The sequence below is a fragment of the Erythrolamprus reginae genome, chromosome 8 (assembly GCF_031021105.1).
Source record: "Erythrolamprus reginae isolate rEryReg1 chromosome 8, rEryReg1.hap1, whole genome shotgun sequence".
Taxonomy (NCBI): Eukaryota; Metazoa; Chordata; class Lepidosauria; order Squamata; family Dipsadidae; genus Erythrolamprus; species Erythrolamprus reginae.
This window is the reverse complement of record NC_091957.1, coordinates 54,292,086-54,302,401: the sequence shown is the minus strand read 5'-3', so window position 1 is coordinate 54,302,401 and position 10,316 is coordinate 54,292,086. Positions and strand designations below refer to the sequence as shown.

At 44.6% G+C, this 10,316-nt stretch overlaps 1 protein-coding gene across 2 annotated transcripts in view; it reads left to right on the top strand.

The window, feature by feature from the left end:
• The first annotated feature begins 6,314 nt into the window (after positions 1 to 6,314).
• The window catches only part of MAMLD1 (mastermind like domain containing 1), a 49,871-nt gene continuing 45,869 nt past the window's right edge, over positions 6,315 to 10,316 (top strand). For both annotated transcript variants that reach the window (XM_070759939.1, XM_070759938.1), the window contains exon 1: positions 6,315 to 7,899. In XM_070759939.1, coding sequence (XP_070616040.1) covers positions 6,361 to 7,899 — 1,539 coding nt within the window. In that variant the 5' untranslated portion in view covers positions 6,315 to 6,360. The remainder of the gene's footprint in view (positions 7,900 to 10,316) is intronic.

Sequence of the window (10,316 nt, the reverse complement as noted above, 5' to 3'; positions counted from 1 at the left end):
CTGGGTAGGTGAATTGTATTGCGGAGCCCAGAATATTCTCTGCAGGTTTGGTTTGGTTTTTAAATTGGTTTTTTTTTCCCCCCCAGGCAGGATGGGGTGGAAAAAAGAGAAATGGTATTTGTTCCTGAGCTTTCTTCTTTGGGGTGGAGGGAATATAATTTGAGTGAATTTTGCAAAGAAGCATGTTTTTCTCAAGAGGTTTTTATTAAATCTTGGGAAAGGGAAACAAATGAAAGTGAGGGGGTAGGGAGGAAGGAAGGAAGGAAGCAAGCAAGCGAGAGAGAGAGAAAGAAAGAAAAGGGGAGAGAAAGAGAGAGAAAGAAGGAAGAAGGAAGGAAGGAAGGAAAAAAGAGAAAGAAAGAAAAAAGTGAGAAAAAGAAAGAGGAAGGAAGGAAGGAAAAGGGAGAGAAAGAAAAAAGGGAGAGAGAGAGAGAGGAAGAAAGGAGAAAGAAAGAAGGAAGGAAAAGGAAGGAAGGAAGGAAAAGAGAGAGAGAGAAAGAAAAGGGGAGAGAGAAAGAGAGAGAGAAAGAAGGAAGAAGGAAGGAAGGAAAAGAGAGAAAGAAAGAAAAAAGTGAGAAAAAGAAAGAGATAAAGGAAGGAAAGATGGAAGGAAGGAAAAGGGAGAGAAAGAAAAAAGGGAAAGAGAGAGAGAGAAAGAAAGGAGAAAGAAAGAAGGAAGGAAACGGAAGGAAGGAAGCAAAAGAGAGAGAAAGAAAAGGGGAGAGAGAAAGAGAGAGAGAAAGAAGGAAGAAGGAAGGAAAAGGAAGGAAGCAAAACAGCGAGAAAGAAAAGGGGAGAGAGAAAGAGAGAGAGAAAGAAGGAAGAAGGAAGGAAGGAAAAGAGAGAGAAAGAAAGAAAAAAGTGAGAAAAAGAAAGATAAAGGAAGGAAGCAAGGAAAAGGGAGAGAAAAAAGGGAGAGAGAGAGAGAAAGAAAGAAGAAAGGAAAAGGAAGGAAGGAAGGAAAGGAGAGAGAGAGAGAGAATGAAGAAGGAAAGAAGGAAGGAAAAGAGAAAGAAAGAAAAAAGTGAGAAAAAGGAAGGAAGAAGGAAGGAAAAGAGACAAAGAAAGAAAAGGAGAGACAGAAAGAAAAAGAGAAAAAATAAGAAAGAAAGAAAGAAAGAAAAACAAAGGACAGATGGAGTGATTTGGCAAGCAGAGGTGTCTGCAGGTCAAAAGAGTCAAGATGGCAGCCGCACCAGTACAATTAAAAATCCCACCCTTTTTAAAAATAAACGTGTGAGATGCTTAAAAACGAGTGGAACTTAAAATAAAAAAAACCCCGTGCTTCATTTTCTCGTCTTTCTCCAAGTTAATTATTTAATTGCATTATAAAGTGCAAATAATACATTACCGAATACAGATGTAATAACAGAACGATGTGGTACTTATACAAGACAAACTGGAAACTGTTAGCACTGTGATGATTAAGATCAATTAAACCTTTAAAGATGAGAAAGAAAATTACATCAATCTTAAATGTGGTTTCTGAGATATTAACGAACTGTCGGGCTGCTTAAGTTATGCAGTTAACGCTAAATAAGAACTTGATAGAGAGCCATAAAGAAGATTATAATAGGTGTTTTATAATATGGAAAAAAATAGATTTAAAGCAATAAAAAAAACAGATGAAAGATTAGACACATCCTTGCAGTGTGTCATGTAGATTTGGGAGAGAAAAGCAACATTCACCACCAATCAAATAAGTTTTAAAAACACCAGCGCGGGAATTTGAAACAAAATTGAGAGCACCTGAAACTGAGATAGAAAAAACAGAAAACAATTATTGACAAAGAAAACATTTAGGAAAGTAGCGCTGGCGAGACCCCATTTGGAAGACTGTGTTCAGTTCTGGAGACCTCACCTACAAAAAGATATTGACAAAATTGAACGGGTCCAAAGACTGGCTACAAGAATGGTGGAAGGTCTTAAGCATAAAACGTATCAGGAAAGACTTCATGAACTCCATCTGTATAGTCTGGAGGACAGAAGGGATAGCGGGGACATGATCGAAACATTTAAATATGTTAAAGGGTTAAATAAGGTCCAGGAGGGAAGTGTTTTTAATAGGAAAGTGAACACAAGAACAAGGGGACACAATCTGAAGTTAGTTGGGGGAAAGATCAAAAGCAACATGAGAAAATATTATTTTACTGAAAGAGTAGTAGATCCTTGGAACAAACTTCCAGCAGACGTGGTTGGTAAATCCACAGTAACTGAATTTAAACATGCCTGGGATAAACATATATCCATTGTAATACAGGAAATAGTATAAGGGCAGACTAGATGGACCATGAGGTCTTTTTCTGCTGTCAGTCTTCTATGTTTCTATGTTTCTAAGTGTTAGATAGCAGTTTCCTCCAGCTGACTGAAAATAAACCTCCCTTTAGGAAAGGAGACTGAAAGAGAAATGGTTAAGAGATTCTTAACCGAAAGGGGTGGGGGAGATGTAAGATTTTGCTTTAAATACAGGAAATAGTATAAGGGCAGACGAGATGGACCAGGAGGTCTTTTTCTGCAGTCAATCTTCTAGGTTTGTAATGTTTCTATGGCTTCAGGGAGAAGTGTTTTTTAATAGGAAAGTGAACACAAGAACAAGGGGGCACAATCTGAGGATAGTTGGGGGAACGATCAGAAGCAACTTGAGAAAATATGATTTGACTGAAAGAGGAGAAGATGCTTGGAACAAACTCCCAGCAGATGTGGTTGGCAAATTCACAGTCACTGAATTTAAACATGCCTGGGATAAACATAGATCCATCCTAAGATAAAATACAGGAAATAGTATAAGGGCAGACTAGATGGACCATGAGGTCTTTTTTTGCCGTCAATCTTCTATGTTTGTATGTTTCTATGGCTTCAGGGAGAAGTGTTTTTTAATAGGAAAGTGAACACAAGAACAAGGGGGCACAATCTGAGGTGAGTTGGGGGAAAGATCAGAAGCAACGTGAGAAAATATGATTTGACTGAAAGAGTAGTAGATGCTTGGAACAAACTTCCAGCAGACGTAGTTGGTAAATCCATAGTCACTGAATTTAAACATGCCTGGGATAAACATAGATCCATCCTAAGATAAAATACAGGAAATACTGTAATATAAGAGCAGACTAGATGGACCAGGAGGTCTTTTTCTGCCGTCAATCTTCTATGTTTCTATGTTAAAGTGGACAAGGTTGGATCTAGACTAAAATTGCGAGATTGCTTGTCCCTCTTGGGTGTTAACGTCGCTTGGAGATTCCTGTAGCTAAAACTGCCTGCTGAGCTATTATTTTCTGGTTTTGCCCTCCCTTTTTTGGGGGGTAGAAGTTATGCAAGGCAGGATATGAATTAGACTGGAGGAAGTGACAAGGCCTGCAGTCATAACTTTTGAGAAGGCATCTATCATTAAGAGTCCCGAAAGCTCTGAACGCTGCCCTGTTCTGTATGACTTACTACCACAATGAAGGGTCAAGGGCTGGTAGTTTTGGCAGCTGCTGCAGAGGTTCCACATGTGAGGTTTCTCCTCCTAACGGTTTGCAAAATGTGAGTGTGCGCACCTTGGCTGGCATGCGCCCCTTTCATGCATGCACATGGCCTTCTCTGCATGTGCTATGCTCACGCATACTCCTTGCACATATGCGCGCCGCTCCAAAATGAGCCTAAATGGAACAACATGTTTTGGTTGGGGAGAAGTCTTTTTAAACAATGTCGCTTGGCGGGACCCAGGGGAAGTGCCTTCTCTGTGGCGGCCCCAGCCCTCTGGAACCAACTCCCCCCGGAGATTAGAATTGCCCACCTCTTCCACCAGGCACGGGGGAATTGAGATACTCTTTCCCCTAGGCCTCTACAATTTTAGGCATGGTATATGTGTATGTATGTTTGGTTTTTATAATAATGGGTTTTTAACTGTTTCTAGTATTGGATTATTATTATTATATGCTGTTTTATTACTGTTGTTAGCTGCCCCGACTCTGCGGAGAAGGGCGGCATATAAATCCAATAAATAAATAAATAAAAGTATCTGTACAGTGGCACCTCTACCTAAGGACGCCTCTACTTAAGAACTTTTCTAGATAAGAACTAAGTGTTCAAGATTTTTTTTGCCTCTTCTTAAGAACCCTTTTCTGCTCAAGAACCCGAGCCCGGAAAAATTTCCCAGGAAATTTGAGAGCGTCACGAAGGCCCGCCCAGTTTCCTGCCATTCCCCCTTTAATCCCGGCCATCTCAGGCTTTTCTGGGCTGCCAGAGGAGCCTTTCAGTGGCGCTTAAGGAGGCTTTGGCGGCCCAGAGCGAACGAAGCATTTTCCTTTCTCTGGGCACCTGGAGAGGGAATAAACTTCTACCAGTGCCCAGAGAAAAGAAATGCTCCCCTTCGCTCTGGGCAGCCCAGAGAGAACGGTGCATTTTCCTTTCTCTGTGTGCCGCCACAGAGGCCCTCTTTTGTAAAAAAAAAAGCCTTAAAGTTTTGGATTTTTTTTAAATCCCCTTACCTCACCTTCTTCCTTCAGCAGCGACTGTCCTCCTCCTCTTCTTCCTCCTCCTCCTCCCACCCAAATTCTGAGCTTTTATTTCTTTCCTAATGGGTTTGCACGCATTATTTGCTTTTACATTGATTCATTTGGGAAAAATGGCTTCTACTTACAAACTTTTCTACTTAAGAACCTGGTCATGGAACGAATGAAGTTCTTAAGTAGAGGCGTCACTGTAGTTAGGTAGAGTCGGTTTAGATCACTTGGGCTGCGTTGTTGTCCTTGGATTAGAAAGTATGTGAGTTATTCCAAACACTCTGCCTGTAAAGAATGTTGGATTGTTGATCCCTCTCCTTATGAACTTCATACCCCTTTGTTAGCTATGCCATGCCAGTTTCGGGCAACATTTCTGCACAAGCATTCAATTGTTAGCGTTTTTGGCTACCAGAGAGCCTCCGGGGGGGATGGTGGAGGGCGTTTTTAGCCTCCTCCGCTCCAGGGAAGCCTTTGGAGCCTGGGAGGAGGGAGGGCAAAACACGAGTCTACTGGGCCCACCAGAAGTTGAGAAACAGGCCCATGTCTGGCCTCCAGAGGGCCTCTGGGTGGTGGGGGAAAGCTGTTTTCACCCCCCCGGGCATTGAATTATAGGTGTGGGCACTCACGCATGCTTAATAGTGAATGGACGAGCTCTTTCGGCACCCGAGGAAAAAACGTTTCACCATCACATCTTGGGCGTCCTCCTCGATCCACAGCTCACATTAGAGAACCATCTTTCAGCTGTGGCGAGGGGGGCGTTTGCCCAGCTTCGCCTAGTGCACCAGTTGCGACCCTATTTGGACCGGGAGTCACTGCTCACAGTCACTCATGCCCCCATCACCTCGAGGCTCGACTACTGTAACGCTCTCCACATGGGGCTACCTTTGAAAAGTGTTCGGAAACTTCAGATCGTGCAGAATGCAGCTGCGAGAGCAATCATCGGCTTCTCTAAATATGCCCATGTTACTCCAACACTCCGCAGTCTGCATTGGTTGCCGATCAGTTTCCGGTCACAATTCAAAGTGTTGGTTATGACCTATAAAGCCCTTCATGGCATCGGGACAGAATATCTCCGGGACCGCCTTCTGCCCCACGAATCCCAGCGACCGGTTAGGTCCCACAGAGTTGGCCTTCTCCGGGTCCCGTCGACTAAACAATGTCGTCTGGCGGGACCCAGGGGAAGAGCCTTCTCTGTGGTGGCTCCGACCTCTGGAACCACCTCCCCCCAGAGATTAGGATTGCCCCCACCCTCCTTGCCTTTCGGAAACTCCTTAAAACCCACCTCTGCCGCCAGACATGGGGGAACTGAGATACTCTTTCCCCCTAGGCCTTTACAATTTTATGCATGGTATGTCTGTATGTATGTTTGGTTTTTATATTAATGGGTTTTTTAATCATTTTTAGTATTGGATTATTATTGTATGCTGTCTTATTATTGCTGTTAGCCGTCCTGAGTCTCCGGAGAGGGGCGGCATACAAATCCAATAAATGAATGAATGAATGAATGAATCAATCAATCAATCAATCAATCACTGTACTAGACCAAACCGGCTCTCACCATTAAGCAAAGATTGGGGTATGAAGTGCAGCGTTTCCTGCCTGCTTAATAAAAACAATAATAAAAAATTATTAAAATTAATAAAAAAATTAAAAATTAATAAAAAAATAATAAATAATAATTTAAAAATTAATAAAAGGTTAATTTAAAAATTAATAAAAAATTAATTTAAAAATTAATTTAAAAATTAATAAAAAACTAAGAAATTAATTAAAATTAATTAAAAATTAAAAAAAAAAATAATAATAATTTTTCATCTTGCAATTCCAGGGATCCGTTAAGAGGAAAGTGGCGGACGATGCGTCTCCAGCCTCCGGCGCCATGCCTGACGTCCTCTTCCCAAGCGAGAGTAAGCGGCTTTGTCTGGACGACGTCACTCTTTCCATGGGTCCCGGGACCAATTCTGTTTCATGCCCCGATATGCAAAGCTCGCCCTATTCAACGAATCACGGGACTTCCTCAATGCCCGGACATGGGATGCTCCTTGAAAATAACCACATGAACGGGAATGGGATCGGGTCTCCGTTTTCCGTCCCGCCTAATGCCGACGTTGGTCAGAAAGGGCCCCTCGGCGGCCACTACGTCGAAAAAGGGAGCAACATGCACGCGGTGGACCAGGAACTTCAAGATTTGTTGGAAGAGCTGACCAAGATGCCAGATCCTTCTCCCAATGAACTGGACCTGGAGAAGATCTTAGGTAGCAAGCCTGAAGAACCCATGGGGAGCCTGGCCCACCCGCCCTCAGCCATGAACAACTCTTCCAAATCTTCCCCACAGGCTGCCCCCTTGGACAACCACCTCGCCAACAAAGATTTTTCTCCTGGATGTAAACCAAGCGGTGGCTCTCCGCAGATGCCGCCTTCTTCTGGAGCCAGCTACTCTGTTCCGTCTCAGAACAAGGCTGTCGCTTCGCCCATTTCTTCGTCCGCACCCAACAAGGGTCAGACTCAAGCCATCCACATGGCCGGGACGAATTGGCACGCTCAGCAGTTGAAGCACTTAGCCAGCAAGCAAGCTCCAACGTCCAAACCCCCGACTCCAAACTGGCCCACCATATCTTCTCAAGGTCTTTCCCCTCCTTACCGCCAAGGGTCTTCTCCACACCACCAGCCCTTCAGTCCTCAAAACGTCATGATGTCCAACATGACTCCCAACGGCCTTCAAGGAAGCAGCATCCAGAGTCCGCAGAACCCTCTGCTCTCCAGCATCACCTCCAACAGTAACCCACCCGGAGGTCTATCTCCACCTTTTGGACCAGAGAAGCTGTCCAGTCCGGTCCTCAATCAGCAGTCCTTCAGCCCTCCGAACTCCATCATGCCCAACAGCATTAAAAGTTCTCCCAATGCTTTGGGACCCCCCAATGCTGGACCGTCACCGTACAGACCGGAGAAGCTTTCGAGCCCGGCGTTGCACCAGCAACCTTTCAGCCCTCAAAGCACGTTGATCGCCAACCCTACGCCGACCAGCAACCCCACCAACATGCCGAGTTCCCTCTACAAGCCCATGTCCACCCAGCCGAAGAGCATGAACGTCATTATGACGCAGTCTTCCAACAGCATTCAAGCAGGGCTGGTGGGCGAAGGTCCGGTTGCCCAAGACCAGTTTTCCTTCAGCAATACGAAGCCCCTCTCCCATTTCAGCTCGGACGCCACCCCGGCCCAGAAGATGTCACCGATGGCTTCCGCCACGGGCCAGCAGTCCCTCATGCACTATCTCCAGCAACAAGCTGCAACCTCGCCACAATCCCAGCAAGTCAACAACAACCAGTTCCTTCAGCAGCAGCTCCGACAGTTGATGCAACCGTCTCGTATGCAGCAACGGAACGTCCAGCCGTCCCCGTTGTCGTCACAGGTGCGGCAGGTAAGCCTACAGGGGTGGCTTTTGTTCTTTGTCCACATCTTGCGGTCCTTACCTGTTGACTGTCTTCTCTCTTTCATCACTGTCATTGTCTTCTTTTAATGACTCTGTAATCCCTTGCAGGGTGGAGTCTGGGCAACGGAATAGCAATAGCATTTAGACTTATATACCGCTTCCTAGTGCTTTTACAGTCCTCTCTAAGCGGTTGACAGAGTCAGCCTCTTGCCCCCAACAATCTGGGTCCCCATTTGACCCACCTCGGAAGGAGGGAAGGTTGAGTCAACTTTGAGCCGGTGGTGAGATTTGAACTGCCGAACTACAGCTAGCGGTTAGCTGAAGTAGCCTGCAGTGCTGCACTCTAACCGCTGCGTTATCCCAGAGAGGAGATGATGATAGATAGATAGATAGATAGATAGATAGATAGATAGATAGATAGATGATAGATAGATAGATAGATAGATAGATAGATGACAGATAGATAGATAGATAGATGATTGATAGATAGATAGATAGATAGATAGATAGATAGATAGATAGATAGATGATAGATAGATAGATAGATAGATAATAGATAGATAATAGATAGATAATAGATAGATAGATAGATAGATAGATAGATAGATAGATAGATAGATAGATAGATAGATAGATAGCAATAGCATTTAGACTTATATACCACTTCACCATGCTTTTATAGCCCTCTCTAAACAGTTTACAGAGTCAGCCTCTTGCCCCCAACAATCTGGGTCCTCATTTTACCCACCTCTGAAGGATGGGAGGCTGAGTCAACCTTGAGGCAGTGGTGGGATTTGAACTGCTGAACTACAGCTAGTAGTTAGCTGAAGGAGCCTGTAGTGCTGCACTCTAACCATTGCAGTACCCTGGCTCAGAGAGAAAAAGGGAGGGAAGGAAGGAAGGAAGGAAGATACTGTAGATAGATAGATAGATAAATGGATGGATGGATGGATGGATGGACGGACAGATAGATGCAGATAGATAGAGAGAGAGAGAGAGAGAGAGAAATAGCAATACCAATAACATATAGACTTATATACCGCTTCCTAGTGCTTTTACAGCCCTCTCTAAATGGCTTTACAGACTCAGCCTCTTGCCCCCAACCATCTGGGTCCCCATTTGACCCACCTCGGAAGGGTGGAAGGCTGAGTCAACCTTGAGCCGGTGGTCAGATTTGAACTGCTGAACTACAGCTAGCAGGTAGCTGAAGTAGCCTGCGGTTGCCACCCTGGCTTGGTAGACGTCTGGCAAATTTTACATGTGTGCTTTGTAAGTTTGGCTTTTTTTGACCCTCCTTCCTGCCTGGTGGCTCTGAGTTGTTTTTGGGGTGGAAAAGCAGGGGTTTGCATCTTCTTGCAATAGATTGAAGAGCTTCCTAAGAGCAAACCCTGGCTGGGTTGTTGGCTTTAAAGCTTCGGTTGAATTTCTCCGTGGCCGTTTTTGGATTTTAATTCTGAGGTTGGTGGGATAAGTTGTTTGGGCTGCCTGTCTGTGTCTCTGTGAAAACTCTTTGAGTCAGAGGAAAACATGGTTTTCTCTCTCTGTGTGTCTTGAGCTTCCTCAGTAAACTTGTGTAGGTTGTATTTACCTAGGAGGAAGACTTTAAGTGACTGTCTCGTCATCGGTTGGGGAAAGCAGTCAGCTTTTATTTTTTTTAAAAAAGAAGACTTTTAGCAAGCTTTCTTTTCCAAGACCACTTCTTTTTAGAGTTGCAAGTTTTGCTTTGGCGGAGAGAGGAAACCAGTTGGCCAATATCACTTGTCAGCAAGCACATCCTCTTGGTTGTAAATGACTATGTAGTACCTTATCCTGATGGGCTTGGGATGAATGGATGCGTGAATGGCAGGATGGATGGATGGGTGGGGTGGATGGGTGGGTGGGATAGGATGGATGAGATAGGGTGGGTTGCTGGGATGGGATAGGATAGGATAGGATAGATGGATAGGCGGGATAGGATGGGTGGGTGGGTGGATGGGATGGGATAAATGGGGATGGATGGATGAGTGGATAATAATAATTTAATAATAATAATTTATTGGATTTGTACGCTGCCCATCTCCGTAGACTCGGGGCGGCTAACAACAATGATAAAAACAGCATGTGACAATCCAATAATAAAACAACTAAAAACCCTTATTTATAAAACCAAACATACACACAAACATACCATGCATAACTTGTAATGGCCTAGGGGGAAGGAATATCTCAACTCCCCCATGCCTGGCGGTATAAATGAGTCTTGAGTAGTTTACGAAAGACAGGGAGGGTGGGGGCAATTCTAATATCCGGGGGGAGTTGGTTCCAGAGGACCGGGGCCGCCATACAGAAGGCTCTTCCCCTGGGGCCCGCCAAACGACATTGTTTAGTCGACGGGACTCGGAGAAGGCCAACTCTGTGGGACCTTA